The sequence below is a fragment of the Nanorana parkeri genome, unplaced genomic scaffold, assembly GCF_000935625.1.
Source record: "Nanorana parkeri isolate BGI_ZX_2015 unplaced genomic scaffold, ASM93562v1 scaffold1404, whole genome shotgun sequence".
Taxonomy (NCBI): Eukaryota; Metazoa; Chordata; class Amphibia; order Anura; family Dicroglossidae; genus Nanorana; species Nanorana parkeri.
This window is the reverse complement of record NW_017307672.1, coordinates 193474-217314: the sequence shown is the minus strand read 5'-3', so window position 1 is coordinate 217314 and position 23841 is coordinate 193474. Positions and strand designations below refer to the sequence as shown.

The following is a 23841-nucleotide window of genomic DNA, read 5'->3' as shown; positions in this document are numbered from 1 at the left end:
TATATATATAAAATAAGGTTTTTAAAACAAACATATTGACAATCCATTTTCATTACAGCTTTAGCTTTAAAAAAAACAATAATTTCCCTTGCCATTTCCAGCAAATTGAAGTTGCAAAGTAATAAGTAGATGAAAATCTGCAGTTTTATGTCTATTTAATTCCAACACCTTGCAGAAAGCTGCATAGAGCTGCAGCAGAGTTGTGTGCCTTTGACACTGCTCCCTGTCTGGATACTGCAGATAATTACTAAAGGTGCCTGTGCCCAGAGTGAATTTTCTATTATACTGGAACATTTATCCTGAATCTGACAGGGTGTAGAAACATGTTACTTTTTGAGAATAGAAATACATTTTGTTTCTTTTTACTAAAATCCGACAAAACTTTACTTTGATTTTTTTGTTTTCAGAGTGTCTCTTAATCTGTTCTTTGTCACTTCCATGCACTAAAACTATTTATCTCGAACATGTACAGAACAGAGGATATTGAACATGCAGCATATGGAACTTGCACTATTTTTGGCATAAACCTACTGCAACATGCACAAAAAGCAAATGACACTGCAGAATTTCACAGAATATCATCGACCTTAGTTCTGGCAATTTAACATTGGCAGTTCATGAAAGGCACTGTTTCCCTGAATGACTTGGATCAGTCTAGGTTTTAATTATACTCCAGAAAAGTAATTAGCAGCTCAGTAGGATACATCTCTTTATTCAATGACGGTATATAAGGTCCAGATTTGTAATCAAAACAAGACCTAAATGTTCAAATAAAAATACTATACTTGGCATATTGTAATAAATGAATGTTATGGTATTTATAAAATAGTTTTCAGTACTTGCATTGGGGCTGGTCAGTAAATCCTTAAAAGGGAGCACTCTATGGGATTGTTAACTTTCAAGTAATTTAGGAATTCTATATCTTAGCTAAACTCCATTAATATTACTACTAATCATAAGAAGTGCATGCAAAATGGTGGCTGATGTTATTCAAAAGGTTTGGATATTCCATGGAATTAATTGCCACTTGCTTTATTACTCGTGCTGGATTATTTTTGGTCTTCAACAACTAACAAATGTCAAATACAAACAAAGCCCAAATCTCTGTGGCGAGTGTACTTAGTTAGCTAAACAGTATCAGGGCCCCACACCAAAATTTTGATGGATCCCAACACTCTAAATCACCTCTCCCACCTTCCCGGCACATTCATAGGCTCTGGAAGTTTCATGCATTGTAAAACTACACATTTTACAGCTATAACAGAAATGCACCGATTACCAAAGAAGGTCAATTACTTGCAAAATTACCAAGTGGGGAACTGTATCATAAAATAAACACAAAGAAGACACTATTATTTTTTTTAGAAGACACGTATTTCAAGGAAAAAAACACTTTAGGGGCCCATTCTCACCACATCCAGATCATCTCCAGACCAGACCAGATTGTTTCTGGATCCAAAATGCATCCTAATGTATCCATATGCTATTTCTGGCCTCTGTTCACACCAGCACAGTCCGTTCCAGACCAGACCATGAAAATACTGCATGTCTCATTTTGTCTGGTCTAGAATGCACTGAAACGCATGGAAACAAATAAAAAACACATACAAACGCACTGGAATGCACCTAAAAGCCCATTTTAAGCTTTAAAAAAAAAGCTCCGGGACTCGGCAAAATCGCGGTAAAAATGCCGCAAACTGTAATGCACTGCGTTCCGGATCTAGTCCAGATCTGGTCCAGAAAATGGTGTGGACCTGCTCTAAAAGATGAAGGCTACTGATATGGATAAGATAGCAGTCTGAAACAATGGGAGAGTCTCAGCTACTTAGAACATTTCACAAAATTGAGTATCTCAGTCTCCCATCTGGCCTTTTTCTGGGCATACTTTTGGAGTCTGTTAATATGTTTTTACATTTCTTTCACTGTTCTTCCATGGTTAAGCTATATACTGTATATATATATATACACATACAGTATATATAATGCAGCATTGCCAGGGCAGTAGTGTTGTATTTGTAACATACTGTATTTTTAATGGTTTTACACGCTAGGGTTTCCTTTAATAGTATGATATACAAAGTGATTTTAGAGTATATTGTTTATTTGCATTTTAGGAGTGCAACATTTAATAATGACTTTTTTTGTGTGTTAAATCCTACATTTCTTTAGGTCACCAACCTAGTGCTGACTTGTATTTAGTAAAATGGCACTTGGGGTGGCAGGATAAGTGGGGCATCAAAAAGTACAAGTCTGGATAACTTTTGACAACCTCTGGACATCTGTGGCTATATTCAGCAAGAGATAAGAGGGTGCAGGGCACAAGTATATGAGTCAGAAGGCTCTTAATAGTTTTAGAAACTTTAAAGCTGAACTCTAGGGTTCGACCCACTTTGAACTCCTAGCTTCCTGCCCCCATGCGCATTAAATATACTTTAATAGTTTTTTTTTTATGAATTCCTTACTTTTCAAGTAATTTTGTGCCTCATGACATCATCAGGTACTTCTGAAAACTGTACTAAGCCGCAGGTACTTCTGAAAACTGTACTATGCCTTCTGAAAACTGTACCATGCCGCAGGTACTTCTGGAAACTGTACTATGCCTTGGGAAGGATCTATACAGGCACCTCACAGCAAATCCAATGACTTTACCAGAGGGAAATAAAAACTACAATTCCCATGAATCAATGGGAATGCAGTGGCATAGTGGAAATATATGTGGATGGTGCTCAGGGGTGTTCTTTGCTTCCCAGTAAACGCCCACATATCCATATGCCAATCTATGTCCATTGGCGGGTGATAGCAGATGCTATACAGATCATACCCAACCACAGAAATAAGCATGACGTAAGCAAGTCACTGCTCACCTCTGAATTAAAAAGAGAGGAGGAGACGTGACCAGGAGCCATTCTTCAATGGGAGACAACCCAGTCGCACTTAACGGAAGCTGTGGCGCACTGGATGAATAAGGAACATGTTTGTGGTAGAGCCCAACTTTAAACCATCTCTGTTTTCTCTTGCATGGTGATCTGTACAGCTAAGGATATGAAGCATATACAGTACAAGCATTGATATTATCTGGCAGTGTCACATGTACAGTATATGTTCCATGACAACTAATTTTTCAAAAAATATTTTTTTCAAGCTGAACTCCAGGTACACAGTAAAACACCCATTAACCTCCCCGGCGGTATGATTATGCAGGATTTTAGCATGCCAAAGCGGTACATTGGTTTTCATGGCAATTTGTTGTTTTATATTGTAGGCCTGTAATTCTTAGTAAATCTTAGGAATAACTCACCTAAATCTGTCCAAACAAGAGTCCAGTAGACATCCCGGGTATGATAAAGTTTGAAACACGAAATCATAAATTATAATATAATAAATAAGTATAAATAATTATAAGAAATTATAATATAATTATAAAAAATGATAATATAATAATAAAAAAATGGTCCAGTAAATGGGAATTCTGGGGTCGCTGCCTGATCCGTACCACAGTCAATAGAGTACAGTAAAAGTGCAGGCAGGGCACTAGACAAAGCTCTAGGGACAAAATTGAAGTGAAATAGTTTTAACATATATGTAATTATAGCAGATTACATTGTATTGTGTGTATTCTGTGTAAATGTCATGTTTGCACTTTTGAATCTCCCGCCGGCTCCGCCCCCCGCTGTGACGCCCAAAAACGAAACTGAAAGCCGAATGCCGGCATTGGACGAGCGAACACAGCAGAGAACACCACGGGCTCGCAGGGACAAGGTAAGTGACACTTTTGCGCAATCCCGAGTGTGGCTCTGGGTTTTCCACTCTTGGTACTGAAAATTAACTCAGAGCCACACTCAGGAAAAATGCCAGGGAGGTTAAATATATAAACAACCTGCTAAAGGATTTGTATTTCTGTCCATCCGGTTTGGAGATTTAAGGTGCCCATACACTGGTCGAATTTCGTCTGTTTTTTAATGTACCGGCTCCCTTTCAACTGGTATTACTCGATCAGTTGATCGAAGGAGCCAGCTGGAAAATGTTTGATCGATCAGAGGCGGCAGCCAATGAGCTGCCCACTTTGTTTGGGTATTACAATGTAAACAGAAGGATTCCTTGATTGACACGTTGTTTGTGTTGATGGAGTAATCGGGTCAATTTTTTTAGTTCAGCCTGCGGGTTGAACGAAAAAAATTGATAGCTGTATGGCCAGCCTTACACATTGCCCTCACACAGCACAGCCAGAGGGATGACTCCACTTTCTGTTACGGCTATAGACTGTAGAAGAAACACAGTGGGGTTCTCTCTATCAACACCTAGCCTGCTGCCTGGAAAGTAAAAGAGCAGCAGCATATTTATTATTTCATCTCTCTGCTCACTCTTGCTATAAGTGTGTTCCTTATCAGCACATTGGAATGCAGTGCACCTAACCCCCAGCCCTGACCCTCCCTCTCCTAGTCTGAGTGCTGTTGCAAGAGTCTGCTATTAAGTCAAATGTAAATACACTATTTAAATTTTAAAAAAATACATAAACATAATTTATGAATAAATACAGAATTGCAGTTATGTGTCTTTTATATTTGTCTTGAGTTCAGCTTTAACAAGTATGGTGAGCACATCATATTTGTATGCCCCCCCCCTAGCCCCAGAAATAAAAATAAAATAAGATTTACCCATTACTGTGGAACATTTTTAGGGGGTTTCCCCAGAAAATCAGGTGAATACATATGCAATTAAGACTTGACAGGTTATTTCTAAATTAGATAGAATTATGTAGAGTTTTTTGCCTGTATTATAGACTATTTTGTATATATCCATGACATAAAATTCCCATTTAAATCAATTGCAATTCTAAGTCGTTGTACCACAAAATGTGGAAAGGTACAAGGTTGGTGAATATTTATGAAAAACACTCTATGGGCTACCAATGAAAAATGGAGAAGCAACTGACATTCGCAGTGGATTTTAACACAAGCCCTTTTCAGTAACGAGTTCATTATACATTCATGTACAAAGCCACTAGCTTATATATATATATATCCTGTTCTGCTGTGTATGTTAGTAGCTGAGTAAATGTGACAAGATTTGCATGGCGTCAGACTGCCTTGGCCAACACAAGACTCTCTATACATAAACAACTTCTTACTTATTACATTTCCCCTCCTTTTCTCTAAAAAAGTCACATGGTCCACAAGCATGCGATATGAACTTCAAAAATATATTTTATGTGACAAAGAGGGGTCTTTAAAAATAGAGCAGACATTGATAAGTCTGTTAATATATTATATGTTGTTACTTGTCTTAATAGATATATTCATTTAAAGGACATCTGAATGCCTTGAAGACTGAAACAGTAAAGTAGTAAATGTTTTATTACTGCCCATACCACATTTTATGGCACAGTGTACTTTTGACAGTATTCAGTCCCTTTTTTAGACGATGTTCCAAGCTTTGGTATGCACATCCACAGTTGTAATAGGGCTTGAAAAGCAGAAATGTAAATATATTATATATACAGTACATCATGGTTCTTAATTACTCTCATTTTATGTACCCCTTTATAATATCAGATGCTTGCCAAATACCCCATGGTAAAAAAGGTTTAAGTCTTTATAGATCATTGGTTCGACCTCATCTGGAGTACGCGGTCCAGTTCTGGTCACCAGTACTAAGAAAAGATGTCCTTGAGTTGGAAAAAGTCCAGCGAAGGGCAACCAAACTAATTAGGGGTATGGAGGACCAGAGCTACGAGACGAGGCTACTAAATTTAAACATGTTCACATTAGAGGTGAGGAGATTAAGGGGGGATATGATTTCCATGTACAAAATGTTTAATGGTGGTAGCAACATTAGCGATAAACTGTTTAAAATTAACTCCGTTACAAAAACTAGAGGCCATCACCTAAAATTGGTGGAAAAAAAATTCCAGCACAAGGGGCGAAGGGGGTTCTTCACAGTAAGATCAGTTAGGGTCTGGAACTCACTGCCACAGGCGGTGATTTCAGCAAATAATGTGGAATTGTTCAAGAAACTTTTGGACGATTTCTTAAGGGACCGTAATATACAGGGGTACAGGTACTCCTAGAATGAGATCCTAATAGGTTGGACTTGATGGACTAATGTCTTTATTCAACCTCAAATACTATGTAACTATGTAACTATGTCTTATACTTGCAAAATGTATGTATGTAAGATAAGGTTACCATGTTCAAATAGAATAACAATCTCATATTGCCAGGCTCTGAAAACAGCATAAACCCTGGACAGCAAGGATATCAGGTATTTCCTATAACAAAAACAGAATTTGACAGCATGCTCAAGCATGCTAGAAATGCCTTTTTCAGAAAGATGATCACAATAGGACCTTTTGAACCCCCTAATGTCAACAGCTGCTAATTTTGATTGAATATTTGCTTTTTAATTAAATTAGAGATCTTAAAGGGTATGTAAACACTCTAGCGAGCAGTAGACATATGCAAAAATATTTTTTGTAAAAAGTTACCAGAAAGGTAAAAACTTACTTGTGTCTTCGCCACGCGCTCCCGTCCGAAGATCTCAAAAATCTCAAGCGGCAGCAAATGAGGATGGGGCGGGCGCATGCGCAGTACAGATCTTCGGCCGGGAGATGAGGAGAGACACAAGGTAAGTCAATGCAGGCAGCCTGGCAGCGTGCACCCGCACAGACTCCATGGGACAGCGCTGCAGGGACTCCTGAAAACTACAGGAAATAAGAGGCATCATTTAAAGTAAGTCCTTCCACTAGCATTGGGGGAGGGGGGGTTATCCTTTAATTTCACTTTAATCAATATACAGAAGTACCAATATCCAGTAATCCTGGTAGAAGTAACCTGAGGGGTACATGTGCCACTGATTGAGAAAAGGTTAAGAGGTAACATTCATATATAGATTTTGTTAAAAAGGCAAGCAAAGCAGTCTATGCTGTGGAGAGGCAGTCCACAGCATACTATTATGAAAATAAACACCAATGTCCTAAAACAAACCTGTTAGCCTCCCGGCGAGCACACACCAGAAGATAGCTATTAATATTTTTATTAACAAGGAAACCATCCTATGTGTGCCTTTCAATAGCTAGTTTCACTTTATTACTTGGACCTGACTTCCTAATCCAAATTGTTGAAACCGTTTAGGCTTCTTTTGAAGCTGACAAGCTGTGAAGTGTGCTCATAAATTTATATATTGTTCTGTAAAGTAGATTCAATTTTTGCTTTTCTTTGTGGAATTTAATGCAGACATACACTGGAGCTGCCATTGAGCAAGTGTGCAATTCAGGTGTGTTTCTTTACCTTTAAGGGCATGTTTTGGACTTATGTCAATGGGAAAATTATTCTCGATTTAATGAAAGGAAAACCAATGCAGCCACATCATTGAAGGACTGGTAGTTTGCAATATATTATATTTTTGTTCCTGGGTTTAGATTCACTTTATACTTGGGGTGTTTGGGGGTGAAGAGCTTTACATTTCTATATTAAGAATACTGCTAGAGCCAATGCCAATAAGCAGAAACTGATTGGGAATGTTATAAAGTGATTGTAACTGCTCCTTTACTGAAGTCAATATACAGATTATCATTTAAAGGAGAACTTTGGGCAGAAATAACTTTAACCCTTGCAGTAGGGCTACCCCTGCACTGCAAGGGTTAAGTGCTTATTTTCATCGAAGGATGAGAATAACAAAGATATACTCACCTAAACCTCAGAGCCAGATAGCTCCTAGACAGGTCCTTGCAGCCTCTCTCCCCTCCGTTCCAATGGTCTAAGATCCTGTGAGTCATCACATCTCATACAGTGTATTGGAGGTGAGGATGCTGAGGGACATTCCATCACCGAAGTAAGGGAGGAGAGGGGCTGCATGGGCTGGTCTAGCAGCAAGCCAGCTCTGAGGTTCAGGTGAGTATATCTTTGTTATTTCACACCCTAGACAAAATTGAGCACTTAACCCTTGCAGTGCAGGGATAGCTCCACTGCAATGGTTAAGATTATAAAGAAATAATAATCTGTGCCAATATATAGTGTAGAAGCTTCTAAGCATTACATATGTGTACCACCGGCCGGGTAGACGGGACTAAGGGCCTGTTCACACGACGTCCATTTTGTGTGCTGACCGGCTCCGTACGCTGCTGCACTCAAAATGCATCCCAATGTATCCCTATGTGTTTTATGGGCTCCAGTTCTCACGTGCGCAGTCCGTTCAGCTTACGACAGAAAAAATACTGCATGTCACATTTTGTCAGGTCCGGAAACGGTCCGGATACGCAAACGCGCACGAAACGCAATGAAAACGCAACGAAAACGGAACGGAAACGCAACGCAATGCAGCTAAGGGGGGAAAAAAAGAAAAATTTGTATTCTTGCTCCACTTATTATGATGTCATCAACGTTGACAAAAAATTAACTGTCAGCATCCGGACCGTAAATGCATTGAAAACGCATCAAAAACGCGTCAAAAACGCACTGCATCAGCAGCTCCACGTCTGCTGATCAGCACGTGATCAGGACCTGATCTCATGTGAACAGGCCCTCAGGGTGGAGTTGACTGTATCTCCCTTCTAAGAGGCTGTGGGTATTACCTCACACGGGAAGCGGTTGGTTGTTGTATGCTCGAATAACTGTTCTTTATGTGAGTACCTTTTTAATAATAAATGTCTTCATCCGGATGGTACCTGCTGTGGTTGTTTTATCTATCTTTTCTTGGGTACTGAATATTCTGGGATGTTACCATTGGATTACCATTGGGATGTTACCACTGAATTACCATTGGAATCAGGGGTCCCCTCCTCCACTAAGAAGAGAACTGCGTGGTGGGTCCATAACATCAGGTGAGCACCCCACTGTTCATTTTGGATCACAGGGTGCATGTGGTGGAAGACGGAAGGGGAGTGTTGATCACTGTTTTTGGGCCTAATGGAGATTTCCTACACTTTTTGATACACTTCTTATTTTTCTATGTAGATATACACGTGGGTGTTATATGTGTAATCATCACATTTATATTGTATTCTGTACTGGGTAAGATTATTTCTGCCCAAAGTTCTTCTTTAAACTTCTTTTTGTGGACAAATAATTTTGAGCATGCTGAAAATCTCTGCGACCACTATGGCAGAGTGCTCTCAGTCCTCATTATGGTTCACTACTTCAATTCCCCAATCACTAAGCTTTCCCATTAACTTTAAGGTGCCCATACACCTTGCGATTATCGTTTGGAAATCGAACGAGATCGGGTTTTCGTACGATAATCAGCCAATTGAGGGGAAGTGAATTACAATTGCTGTACACCTGGCCGAATTTCACCGATCGGTCAGGCTGGAAAACTTTTTTTGAACCGTACGAAAATCGAGTGGCGTTTTTGTACGAAAAAAATCACGACATGGACACACGCGCAAACGAAAATCCATTCTGTCGATTGACGGAATTCGGCCAGTTAGTATTGCTAACGAGCGATAATTGGAATCCACATTGGTCTGTGCCTGATGGGGTATTAGAGCGGAAATTGAACGATGGTTCGATGAGGGCACGAAAGAAATCGAACGATAATCGCAAGGTGTATGGACAGGTTTAGTAATGTGGGGTTAGCTGAATTGCTGATGAAAACTGAACAGTGTATAGCATGCGTTACATCACCATATCCTCTAAATTACAAGCAGCATGGTTTCAGGGAAACAAGGCAGCTAGCATGTGATTTTGCAATTGATCGCACAACAATGACTTTGCTTTAGTTTCAGTGACGCATAAAAAGACAATTTCCTTTGTGTGCTGTTGCAGGATATAATTAGTGCTCACTTCCTTTTTTATCTTACGCCACAAGCACACTATCATCCAAACTCAAAGAAGTAAAACTGGCTAAATTTGTTTCCCCATTTTATTACAAGACATTCTGCAAATTTCTCAGTTCATGGTCCAACATTCCGATCTAATAAGTGACAGTGAAGCATGTTAAGTATGAGAAGTCCACTGATTAAAAAAATTGTTTATGTATCAGGCCACTGGTTCTCATCCCTCCAGGGACCAAGTGGGAGCTTTATAATGTGGTAATAAAACTGGACAGAATTTACAGATATCATAGAAGCATTTGTAAAATACGCACTGAAATCAAAGTGTATGTAAACTCTAAACAGTGAACTTCCCCTTTTTGACCCCTTTTGGTCTTTTACCTATACACCGTTAAAAGTGATTTGTAACATCTGTTCGATAAGTACAAAAAACCTGTTGATCTTGACAAAACTCTTGTGAGCTGATAACTTCCTGTGTTCTCTACCTGTGCAGACTTTTATCAGCTACATTGTTCTCAGCTGTCTCTGAGCACTGCAGAACCCTGCCCTATTTTGTTTTGGATAATAGCAGAGGAGCAAAGTCCTGTAGTCCTCCTAAAATTGGAAGCCACCACATCTAGGGACTGGTAGAAAGAAAGCTGTAATATACTACATTTTGGGGTGAACCTTTCCTCTAGAGCACCACAAAGTGAAAGCTATATCTTACAATCTAGGAACCCAAGAAGACATCTGGTCTAGGTAGCAGCAGTAACACCTATCATAACCTAGAACCTCTAAAGACATCTCTAAGTGTCAATAGTAACACAAAGCATGAGCTAGAACCTATGAGGACATCAGCTTTAGGTAACAGAAATAACACCTATCAAGGTCCCGATGTTGGAGTCGACCAACAGTTCGACTCAAACATCGGCAGTTCGTGTGTTCTGCGAACACACAAATTATCAGGGCGTTCGGCGCGCTGTTTGCCCGCCGAGCTCCCACCAGGCACTGCACACCTTGTGAAGGCCTGATTGGGTAAAGCAATGAACCTAACCACAGGTCAGGTGCAAGACTTTACGCAATCACACCACAGTGCACTGTGAGAGCTATGATTGGGCAAAGTAATGATGACTTTGCCCAATCATGGCTCACACAGCTAAGTCCTGTCAGGTGCCGGTGAAATGTAAACAGTTGGGCGTAGCTAGCGGTCACTGCTAGCTCCGTCCATTTGTTTATATTTTGACGGCATCTGTCAGAATTCCATTCTGCGGCGGGAGTTGGTCGTGAGCGGATGGGTTGGTGGGCATCAGGTTTAAAAAATATATATTTATATTGATTTATTTATTTTATTTCGTCGAGTCGTCGTGTACAATGCTGGACGTCGTGATTGACTCTGGGATTACGTAAATAAAAGACTTGTCAAAATCACTGTCTGCTCGTCACAGACGAGTGGACGAGTGGATTTTTCGAGCCCTGCTAATGTATAATAGTACAAAGGTGCCAAAATAATAAATAGCATCATGAAAATTCCAAGCCTGCTTATTTTTGGCATGAGGACTTTTCAGCCCTGATTTTGGCATGCACTAATTCAGCAATTACAAGGAAGGTATGGGTTTTGATGGATTACCTAATAAGTGATAAAGTGGATCAATCTTAGGGGTTAAGTTGGGTTAAGATTAACTTCAGGGTAAGGGTTTACTAGTTAAAGATCAAATACAGGCTCACCATTGACAGGAAAGTTCAGCTTCAAGTTTGTCTCTGAATTACACTGAGGGCCAGAGGCCGAACGCTCTGGAATGCAGACTTTGGTGTGAACCCTGCCTGAAGGATTTTTTTGCTTTTCTCCTTTTGGATGAACACAGTTTGCCATTCAGCCCATGGCCATTCGGTAATTTCCTCCTTGATGCCCAAGCCACTGAAAAAGAGGCAGGATGATGCTGGATGTTATCCGGTCCCTTTCTCAATGGCTTGGACATCAAGGACTTGTGCTCACTAGTCAGGATTGATGTGATGGCAGAATCTCGACTGAATGAAAGATTGAACGTTATATGGAGCAGCCTATAATGCCCCCTTTTCTTGAGTGACATTAGTGCCTCTATGCAGCAGGGAGCAGCATGATGGAGGGTTCCCCCCACCCCCCTATAATCATCCATCCAATCAGCTTCTGTCAGACTTGCTCACACAACTTCTCCTCCTAGAGCTTTCATGGTGCATTACAAGAGGGCACACCTGCCTTTTTTTCAGTGTCAAAAACTATCTGAAGAAAATGACTGACATCTCAGTGCCACAAGCCAACATTCTGTGGAAATACACATATCTAAATACTACATTTTACTTACCTATTAAACAATCTTCTCCTTGCTGTCTCCATCCAGGGCAACAGGTAAAGCTCGAAGACCTGTATATAAAAACAGAAAAAATATTTATTCAATATTTATTACATGAACTATTAAACAACACAATTTATAATATAAACAAAAACACCATGATATAGAACAAATACAAATTTTTAACTGAAAAATGGAACTTAAACATATATAAAGAATTTTGATAGCAATAAAAAAAAAAAAGCTCAAATGGATTAACAACTAGTGGTTATGCATTTTTATTATACAATGGCAACTATGCAATCTATAAATCTAGGCAGCATTAGCTTTACCAATAGTTGTCAAGCTGATAGATTGCAGGAAGGGGTCAGGACTCTTTTGAGGCCCCAAGATTCCCCTTATTTTAGTTTTACATAAATCTTACAATTCAAGTAATGATGATGAATATCATCTATTCACCCTTTCACCACCACTTCACTTTACTTTCTGCCTTACAAAAGACAATATTATTGCTAGCTTAAATTTTTATCTTTCCTTTACAAAAATGTATTAGAAAAAAGGAGAAAATACAAGTTAACAAAATGTATTTTCACAGCCCTATAACTTTTACTGGGCAACTTGGCTTGTTACAGTAATGTGATGTGCTTGCAGGCATCAACAGGTAAGAAAACATGTTACATGGAGGACTCGGAAAAACAAAAATTACTTGAGTACTGTATAATTTAAAAAACATATTTCAGTGGTGCCATTATGTCTGACTAGTGTTCATAATGTATACAGCATTAATATGGCACTCTGTGGCCCTCTCATATTACATAAGTATGAATTCAAGGAAAACGAGAGAAAAAAAATGGAATATTACAATTGGCGGGGGTGCATACAATGGTGAGCTTTTATTCTTATGACTGAAACCTTTTTCCTGTAACAAAACACAATTTCGGTAACTGCTGAAAAACGTTAGCTGGAGTTGTACTTAAATCTGTTTGTCTTTAGCCTAAAGTCCCTTTAAAACTACATATCCATCTAAGACTACCCTGTGCACATAGTGACAACGCTGCTGTGTGATTTTACTGCAGCATAAACAATATTGACACCCTATTACAAAAAGAATAATAACAGAAAAATAACAGATCTACTGGCAAGATCAGCAGGTAATAAAACTATGTTACGAGGGGACATCATGTATGTCATTTTTGATGCTGCCCATAGTTCCATTTTAAACTTCCTTTAAACTCTGGTCATTTCATCATAAGACCGAGTGCCAGGGTTGTATTTCTTGGCTGCATCCTTCAGACTTTAGTGAACTTTGCCTTAGAATCCACTGTTTCACTTCAGTTAAGCAAGTTCTCACGCGCCCATTCCATTGCAGACTGCTAACTAAATGCTGTAGAATAGCTATATACATGTACTGTCTATCATCCTATAATAAAAGAGCCACTGCCATGAGAATCAGCTGAAAACAAAATAAAGGCTTATTGAATAGGGTAGAGCAAAGAAATGTGGAAACTGTATAAACCCATAGCAAGAAATCAGATTTCAGTTTACTGTAGTCACTTTAGTTAAGAGATAGTTTCTAAAGGTTTCTATTGAATATCACACTCCCAAGCGTCCTTAGCACTGCATTAATCAATATGGGTTTCTATCCCATGGAAGTACCAGCAAGGACAGAAGCTGTTCACAGGTGTCACTAGTAGATGCACAGGAAATGGGAAGGGCCATAATTACCAGAAAGCAGTGTTGAAAGAACTACAAGGCTCTCTTCCAGCTTAGAGATAGTATGCCCCCCTCCCTTTGTCCACTCAAGCTCTTGATTGGTGGACTGTTAGCTAAGAATGTTGCCTCTAGTACTGGGTTATGCTTTTTGATTTTCACAGGTAAAAACCTTGTTATATGCCTAATGTGCAACAGAGGGCTGGTCATTCACATCTAAAAAAGTAATTGATATCTCTGTCTTTTTTTTCCCCCTCTGTCTTTGTCTTTCTTCTGTGCAACAGACTGGTTCTTAATTCCTCACCTAGGAAAGGGTGACATAGGATTAGCCATCCGTCAACTCCTGGGTAGTCCACGTCACACAACCCAACACACTGGTTCTTGATTCCTTACCTAGGTAAGGGATGACATAGGATTAGCCATCCGTCAACTCCTGGGTTGTCCACGTCACACAACCCAACACACTGGTTCTTTATTCCTCACCTAGGATTAGCCCTCTGTTGCCTCCTGGGTTGTCCACGTCACAGATCCCAACACACTGGTTCTTGATTCCTCACCTAGGATTGTTGCCTCCTGGGTTGTCCACGTCACAGATCCCAACACACCGGTTCCTGATACCTCACCTAGGTGAGGGTGACATAGGATTAGCCCTCCATATCCTCCTGGGTTGGTCATGTCACACATCCCAACACACCTGTTCCTGATTCCTCACCTAGGTGAGGGTGACATAGGATTGGCCACCCATTGCCTCCTGGGTTGTCCACGTCACACATCCCAACACACCGGTTCCTGATTCCTCACCTAGGTGAGGGTGACATAGGATTAGCCACCCATTGCCTCCTGGATTGTCCATGCCACACATCCAACGGGGTTGTGTTTCAGTGGGATTTCAATGTGTCAATTTTGATGTGCAGACAGATTGCAGGTCTCTGCCAGGTTCTTGGGACCTAGCAGAGATCTGTGGTGTGCCTGTGCCTGAAAACCAGAAAGCAACAGGAACAGGAGTTTCAAGTTGGCAGTGCAGAAGAAGAACGGTGCAAGGAGAATGGCCCATGTAATCAACGATTCCATACTGCAGGTTTTCTACAAGCTACGTCTTTACTTTCCCCATAATATTATATTACTGTAAAAAGTGGGCATGCACTGCACTAAACGCTGAGCTCTGAACTAAAAGACTAAATTCTGAATTCTGGAATAAAATACTAAATTCTGAGTTCTGGATTAAAACACTAAACTCTGAGTTCTGGATTAAATGGGGGAATGGTCTTCATGGTATGAATTTCAACCAGTTCCTGATGACCAGCAGGACAAAATATGCACAGTGGGTATCACTGTCGGCACCCTTCCGCCTGGCATCCCTTGATCAGCTGATCGAAGGAGACGATTGGAAGATTCTCAGCCGAACAGAACTTGCAGCCAATCAGCTGCTAGCTCCAATATGGTATTCTGACAGCGGCCACCAGCAAACAACAGAGGATTTGTCCATCAATGTTCGTAAGCGTTGATGGAGGAATCTGTTACATTTTGTTTTTGTTTAACCGGCAAGTTGAACAAAGAAAACATAACTGTGTATACACGTCCTTAGGCTACAGTGATTACAATGTCCCTAGCAGAAGTATTATGCCCTTCTACAACTACTCACAGAAAAGATGGAAGTACTTTATTGACATAAAGTAATACACATCTTACTCTTACACTTTTAGGTTGACTACCTATCAAACATATGGAAAGTATCATTTACAATTTGGTTAATAGCCAAGCTACCACAGGCTAAGGAAGTGTGTGTGTGTGTGTGTGTGTGTGTGTGTGTCTGGGGTTGGGGGGCTCACACAGCTCAGAGGAATGGAAAATGGAATGCGTAGTATCATGAAAAAACTAAAATGCAAAATGATGCCAATAAGTCACTAGAGCACATGCATTTTATCTAGGCAGTGACTGAGACCCTGATAATCTGTAAAACATACATTTTCCGTTTTATTTATGTTAATTAAACGTACCCAGTAGACTTCATGCAATAAAAAGTTTAAAAAAAACCCAAACAATAAAACATAATACGCAGCAGCTCTTGTAACATGTTCTTCCATTCTTCACTGCTTCTATTGCAAGACAAAGCCAGATGGATAGATTATGTGGAACAGCATATCAAGAAGCAACAAAGTCCACTCTCAGTACAACAAATGATCCATAGCTGTGATGTGTTCCCCTTTTCTTCATGTAAAGGCCTATAGCAATAACCTTAGCATTTAAAGTGCACCTGTCTGACATTTACCAATACTTATTGTAAAAGAAGAATACGAAAAGTGAAATGGAATTGTAGTTTCACCATTAGTTTCAGCCTAATAAAGAAACTGCATGTTAAAACTAATAAAATAGAGCAGGGGTAGGCAAACTTTGGCCCTCCAGCTGTGGCCAAAGTACAAATCCCATCATGCCTTTGACTTTGGGAGTCATGCCTGTGGCTGTCAGAGTCTTGCAATGTGTCATAGCCCTTATAGTTCCACCACAACTGGAGAAGAGATGAATTGTGGGCTTGTATTTCAAATAAAATATTTACCTTGAAAGAAATAAAGATTACATCAGGTAATGGTTGCTGCATTACAACTGATCCGTAGTAATGGAGGTGAAGGAAAATATTACCTGAACTAATTTACTGTATGGACTACAATCTCAATAGAAATTAGTAAACTGAACACAAGATTGTAGTCCATCACAGGAGAGAACTTAGAGCAGTGGCTACTTTACAGTTACAGGTTAAAACTGCAAATGGGCTAACATACATAAATACATTAAAGATATGTGGCTGGAAATATCCTGAGCCAAGCCATTTATTAATATACGGTAAATGGATATTAAGTATGCCAGACTTATAAAAGTTTATAAGGCACATACCTTTCTCTTGTTTACATATTGAAGGTATAACAATGTACAGTCATACGCTGAATGATACAAAGAAAGTATTCACTTGGACAGTCCATCTGGTAGAAATATTAGCACTGAATGCTTCTGCAGTTTTTTACTGTTTAATTTTCACTCTGCTTTTTCAGGGAATACTGGTTTTGAATCTACGTGTAAGAAGCGCACATCCTGATTCTTCACAGAACATAATCAAATGGATTATTCCGAGTTGCTTTGATAACTTATGGCACAAAAGGTCTCTTGTTCCTTTTACAATAAATACCCAGAGGGTATAATTTTAACCACCAGTCAGCCTCTGATGTAATGCTGCCATAAGAAAAAAGTTCCTCTATTTTGTATAGGAAAGTCATTAGGCCGCAATTAGGCTAACTGTCATTACAGTAAACCAATTGCTTGAACTAGCCCACTATTCTCAAAATACAAAACAAGAAAATAAATGTTGTTGTCAATATGTGAATGAGAACACAGAAATAAACTTTCCTCTTCTTGTTATAAAAGGAGGTGAATATTGTTCATTGCATTGTGGTAGTGCCATTAAAGAAACCATGTTTAACTGTATTTTAATTAAACCATCTATCTTAAAGCACAGAACAACTGCTATATAAATGTAGGGATGGATTTAACGGCTGTTAGGAATAAGTGAATTTTAGGGCATCAGCATGTTAGTGGGGAGGCCACAAAGGCTATGTCCTTGGGCAACACATTTTAACAGAGATGGCACGCTACCCTCTTTTTCACTTCAAAGCTGAACCCTAGGCACTTATAAAAAAAGCTTGTAAAGCAAGCAGGGTCAGTACTTGAATCTGACTTGGTATCAGCCTCTTGCACTCCCCTGTATGGCAGAGCTCAGACTGAAAGACTTAAAGGAGAACTATGAGGTAAGTGCTCTTCACTCATCCTCATAGTTCTAGCCGACCTGTGACAATGAAACTGTCACAGGTCGGCTCAGTAGATCGGGATGTGAGCGAACACATACCGCGTTCGCTCACTTCTCGATCCTGTCACGGCTCTCTGCCGTGACAGGGGAGGGACTGTATTCCCCCCTCCCCTGTCCGATCCTCCAGCGCTGACTGGCGGAACGGACGGGGGAGGGGGCGGGCACAGCTGGCTCTGCCTCTGGATAGGCAGAGCCAGCTGTCACTCACACAGCTGGGCGGATCCAGACATAATTGTCGGGATCAGCTTCAGCTGCAGCGTCTCAATATACCGCGAGCTGTAGCTTGCGGTATACTGAGCTTAGGGTGACGGAAGGACGCTAGTTTGTGTCCTCCCATTACCCTAAGGAGAACTATGGTGAAAAGCCCTAACCTCGTAGTTCTCCTTTCATAGCATCATGAGAAGAAGCCATTACGTTGTGCTGCAGGGGTCATGTTCAGTGCAAAGTTTATAAAGTGCATAACCATGCCATAAAAAAATGTTAAAAACTAATATTACGTGACAAAAACTTTGCCCTGCAACTAACTGCCATCCATGCACACAGTGATTAAGACTTTTTAAAGCAGTATTAAATGCTCAGCTTTTTTTTTAAATGCATTCTAAGCAAGTAGCTACACACGAAATGGTACATTTTTAATTCATATTTGTGCCCAAACGCTAAAAAAGAGAGACGCCCATCAAAGATGGTAAGTGTTAAGGTCTGCAGCACTAAATGTATTTTCATTTCTGGGTTTCAAATTTGGGATTGTAAGCCCTCACAGGCAGGGCCTTCCTTAGCATCTTGTCTTGAATTGTATTGTAATGTCTTCCTTATATTGTAAAACGCTGCACAAACTGTTGGCACTATATAAATCCTGTATAATAATAATAATAATTAATAATAGTAATAATAATACCACTATACCATGCTATACAGTAGGGCTGCAACTAATGATTATTTTCATAATCTATTAATTGGCCGATCTTTTTTTTAATTAATCAGATTAAAAAAAGAATTCAAATATCATCGTTTATTTAAAATAAAATACACAAATGGAGTGTTCCAAACATAAAGTTTACTTCAGAATAAAACTGCAAGCACAATTTTTTGCAATCATACCGCATTGAAACACACGGCTTTGCGGCACCACGAGTTCCAGTGTGGATGATCGCCCTGCGGACAGTTAGACATTTTAATTATTTTCATGGAATTAATTTAATCTGAATTGAAAAACTCCAAGCCAAAATAACCAAACTTTTGTTTAAACCAACACACCACAATTGGACAAAAAAATACAAATATATACATATATATATATATATATATATGCCCAGTTATCAGTTTGGAGTTAGCTATGTTGGCTCAATATTGGCCCCCAAAATGATTGCTCTCACTCTGGCGCACGCGTCGATACCTGACATGTGTAGCACAATCGTCTTTTTGTGTACATAGGTGCACCTGAATTTATGGTCATTTAACTTTTTTTTAAATTAACTCAATTGCTATCACATGGGGGCTCACAATCCCCCTATATGATAGCACATTGGAGGTAACAGGTTCTCTTTAAAGTGACATTAGGGATCTGCTAGCGTCACCTTTACACTTCAATAGCTTTAACTGGGGAATGACAGCTGCCTGCTGAAGTGGCTGAATGTAAACACAGCAGGAAGTGGCTGGTAGCAATAGCCAGGCTGCTATTGGCTATTTCAATTTAAAACAGCCAGTAGCAGGCTGGTTATTGCTCCCGGCCACTGTATGGTAGACTTGTCGCTGGCAGTTCATCGGAAGAGGGGGCAGCATGGGCATGGGATAGGGGCACATGGCAAGGGGGGAATGCAGAGTCAAAGGCTGACAGCTCTTATCCATAATACAGAGCTGCATTAATTTCTGTCACTACAGGGCATAGTAGTAATGTATGGGTCAGCAAGAGGAACCACTGACTGAGATCAACACTCCTGGATGTGTAAGTTTCTGCAAAGACTTCAGCTTGGCAATTAGTTTAGATCAGAATGGCCTTTATTGGCATTCCTTTTAAAGGACTGGGTATCCCTGGATTAGTTTTCTATATACTCCTGACTGCAAAAAAATGTGTTTTCTTAATTTTAAAACAGGTTAAGCACCTACACAGAGTGTATGAGCATATGGAAGATATATGCATTTTTATTTTCTGTGCTAAAAAGGTGGAGTTTTACTGTTATACTAGCTTTATGAAAACACTCATCAATTATTGATGTTTGGACTCTCTGGCACGTTTAACTCTATCAATTTTGTTTCTAAGTTTGCTGCAAGCGTATTATCTCTTTATGACTCTCCAACTGAGGACGATGAAACTGTAAGAGCCAGTCAGTTTGGCAGGATTGCCATGTTTAGGAAAATACTTAGGGGATCTTCCAGATTTTCAGTAAGTACCAAGGCAGGGTTTACACCCAGACAGAAGACTATTGAGACTGTGCAACTCCCAACTCTTAACTTACAAATGGCCAGAGGGTGTTATTTTTCCTGTCCGAATGCTTCATCTGCATTTGGTCGTTTCCCACTTAACTGTCTCCAAAGCTTGTGCTGGAATACAGTACAGCGACTTTCTAACCTTTCCAAGTTAGTATTCAAAGTATAGCTTCATCCTGTTCTAGTATGTTGTTATTGGCTGGAAGTTGTAGATATGTCACGCAGGCTGACACCTAATTATAAAACAGCACATGTTTCTCTTAATACCGTCTGTGTTGAAAAAATCTAAAGCACACTTGTATGCCATTAACTTCCACAGCTAGAAGGGTTAATTGGTTGCACGCAAGGATTTAAAGATTACGTTATTTAAGGTTAATAAAAAACTTGTTTGTAAATTTAACAGTCATATAATGTAATGAATAGAGCCAAGTAAAGTGTGCTTGAAGGAGACATCATAAATAATAAAAGACTACACATACATATAAGGGCTGCTTCAATATCATAGTGCAAAGAAAAGTTATCACACTGCAAAGAGAACCTTTACTTAGCCCTTACTACAGTAGACTAGCAGGCAAACAAGTCTATGAAGCAACAACACCGTGGTTACTTGTCTTATCTATCTCGGTGCCAAAAACAAGAAATATACAGTATATAGCAATCGAGAAATCCAGAGTAACGCTCTCGCTTTAAGGTAGCCCCACTCTCCATTAGAGTACAGAAGCACACAAAAAGGCCAGGTTTGGCTAAAGCAGACTTGAGCTTTTTAAACTGAATATTTATCTTTAAAGAACATTGAGAAATGTTAATTTGTCTTGAATCCCTCCTGAAAAATTCCTGCGCCTAGGCACTGCTGCCTGTAAATGTTAGTGTCACACATTTCAGAGTGAGATTTGGCAATGTCCCAACTGTGCTACTCATTGCTCTCCTTGCTGGAGGGAAAGTTGTAACCGATGACCTGCATTGCAAGTATCTACCTGATTCTGCTTAATTTGTTTTGTTGATCTGTGTTTCTTTTACCTCTTCTTCTGCTTTTTGATTATTACCCCACCACCATACCTGGGAACTTTCCAAAGTTGGTGAGTCTGGAATTGGGGTAGAGAAGGGCCAACAGAGACGCATCAAATGTGCCAAGGCAAAATGGAAGGAATGATTTGATAGTGGCACACATAATGTGCTGTGGCCAAATATGGGCCTAGTAGTGCTGTTCTTTGATAGTGAATTATTGAAATCGACATTTGTCTGTGCTTGATGGGCTATTTGAGCTAGAATCGAAAGAGGGTTCTTGGCTGCAATGAAAATTTCAGATCGAAAATCTATAGGTGTTTTGCCAGCTTAAGATGATGGTGCTGCCCTGCTTTGTCACCTTCACCAAGGTGTAGGACATGGGGCTGCACAACCAACTCCAGCATTTTGCCATGTCCTGCATCCTTCCCAGCCGTCATCAAATTTGCCCAGTGTGCTGTAAGGTGCTGCTCCTGCCCATGTATGCTAGATCACATGCCTGTGATCATTGGGACCCTGACACTGACCACATTTTCCAGCGATACAGAGAAATTAGCATTGTACATGCTGGTGGACGGCCGACATGGCCTCCACTACATTTTTAGCTCTTCAGCAGGAGTGGGGGAGCAAAAAGGGCAGGATCTGCAACCTGTGCTGTTGAACCAGTTCACAGCTCAAGGGGAGTGAGGGGGGCACACTTTGGCGTTTTTACTTTTGGTGCTCAAAGACCTTTTCCCAACTATGAGTGTGGGCCTTTTGCGGCTGGCCAAAATCAATGAGGTGTTGCTTCCACCAAACTCAGCAAATCATGCCTTTTGTTTGACAATCCCCTTGCCTATTAACCTTGAAAATGTCCAGAACTGATTTTCCACATCCGCCCCTCATAGAGTTTAATGGGGTTCAGATTTAAGCTTGCCGTTTTAAAAATTAACGAACGGCCTGTGAAATAGACCCAAGCACATTTCCTCATCCCTATTTACTACTATACAGAAGGAATGAAAATGAGCATCACTTTAAAAATGAACACAAGAGCAAAGCATTACTTAGGTGCAGCTTAAATGAATGATTTATTCACTATTATGTACACTCTGAATGTGCTTTTGATGTATTATCCATTTAGTTGACAGTGATCAGGCAGTTACCACACTTTCAGGGTGAGGGATGATAGAGTGACTGAAATAAAATGTTAAATGAACCACTGCCAAAATCTCTGTTGACGGTAACATTTCACAATCCTGGAAGTGTCAAAATTATTTTGCTGACTGATATCTTATTGATTAATTGTAGCAGTAACTGGAGTTAAACTACTTTTATGCAGTTTTGACTTGGCACATTGCCAAAACACTCTTTATTAGTGGTGAATTTCTAACATTCAACATTATTTTACGATTTTAATGATGTTCTAAATATTTGCATAGGAAGCAGACTATGGAACCTTTACTAGAACAAATGTATTGAAGCATCTGAGACTACCCTGGTCGCCCTCCCAGCATACACACTGTAACATTGAAGAGAAGAATCAAACAGATTTTGCCTTCCCTGGTTTCTCCTTTCTGCCCTCATCAACGTGCTAATGACACAACGTGCTATTTGCATTACGTTCATTATTTAGAGTCAATGATCTCGTCACTGGGTTGCTGTGCTTATCTATTCAATGCAGGGAGACTCTGGCTGGTGGGAGGTGCTGATAGGGTGATGGAGGTTTGGCTCAGCCGATCCAAAGGTTGGATCGGCTGAGTCGAACTCCTTCTGCACTTCGGGTCAGCCGAACATGCTGAGCATGTTCGGCTGATCCAAAGCCACACGAAGCAAGCCGATGAACGGCTGATTTCAGCCGATGTACGGCTGAAATCAGCCGTACCAGCCTGAAGTGAATAGCCGAACAGTGTTCGGCTCACTTCACTTCTGATCGGTCATTCACTCGGCTGCCCTCGGCAGCTTTGTAAATAGTCCCCTTAGTTTCCTGAAAACATCACAGCACCTTGCCTCAGTACTCATTTCAAGAACACTCAACCCAGATGCTATCAGTGGGCAGGCTCTTGGGGGGAGATATGCAAATATCAAAATGCTTTGATGACTGGATGTCAGTCTAGTAGTGTGAGCGTTCCTATGTAGTTAGTCTGAAGGAGTGGAATTCTTAGGCAGATTGCATTTGCATGTAGACCAACCTACATAATGCCCACATCTGCTTCTGAGCCTCCATGAGTGAAAGAATTAAAATACAATAAATTAAAGGGGTAGGCCAGGGACAGTGGGCTGTAGAGGAAAAAGCTAGATGATGCCGAATGTCCTCTAGCCACAAAATATGTCAGGCTCTTTCTGACTTGCAGCAACTTCTAACGCACACTGTGAGGAGGTCTGCCAGGAGTCCTGTCTGGAAGGCGGAGGGGAACATTTCCTTTTGAAGTCCCGCTGATAGCATCCGGGACATTTTGGTCTGAGGAACTTTGGTGATTTGCCCAAATTACAGACTCTGAAACTCAGAAGAAAAAATGGAAAAGGACTGAGAGAATGTATGAGAAGCGGGACCATGCTAAAAACGTGATTCCCCACAACCCAGCAAACCCTAAAAAGGTGTACAGGAAAACAGTGCTACACACCAGGAAAGGGTCCAAGGGGAGTGGACTTATTTATGAGGATTTGAGTCGAGCAGTTCCAGTCAAAGACTGGCTAAGTTTAGAAGCACCTTAGGGAAGGTCTCCTGAGTGTTCAAAAATGGGGATGCCAATAAGGGCATTAGGGTGGACAAATGAGACAGAACTGTGAGTAGTGTAGGT

General features: G+C 40.2%; 1 protein-coding gene across 1 annotated transcript in view; it reads right to left on the bottom strand.

The window, feature by feature from the left end:
- The window catches only part of SCARF2 (scavenger receptor class F member 2), a 160421-nt gene that overhangs the window by 86985 nt on the left and 49595 nt on the right, over positions 1 to 23841 (bottom strand). Inside the window, exon 2 of the mRNA XM_018569822.1 lies at positions 12088 to 12146. Coding sequence (XP_018425324.1) covers positions 12088 to 12146 — 59 coding nt within the window. The remainder of the gene's footprint in view (positions 1 to 12087; positions 12147 to 23841) is intronic.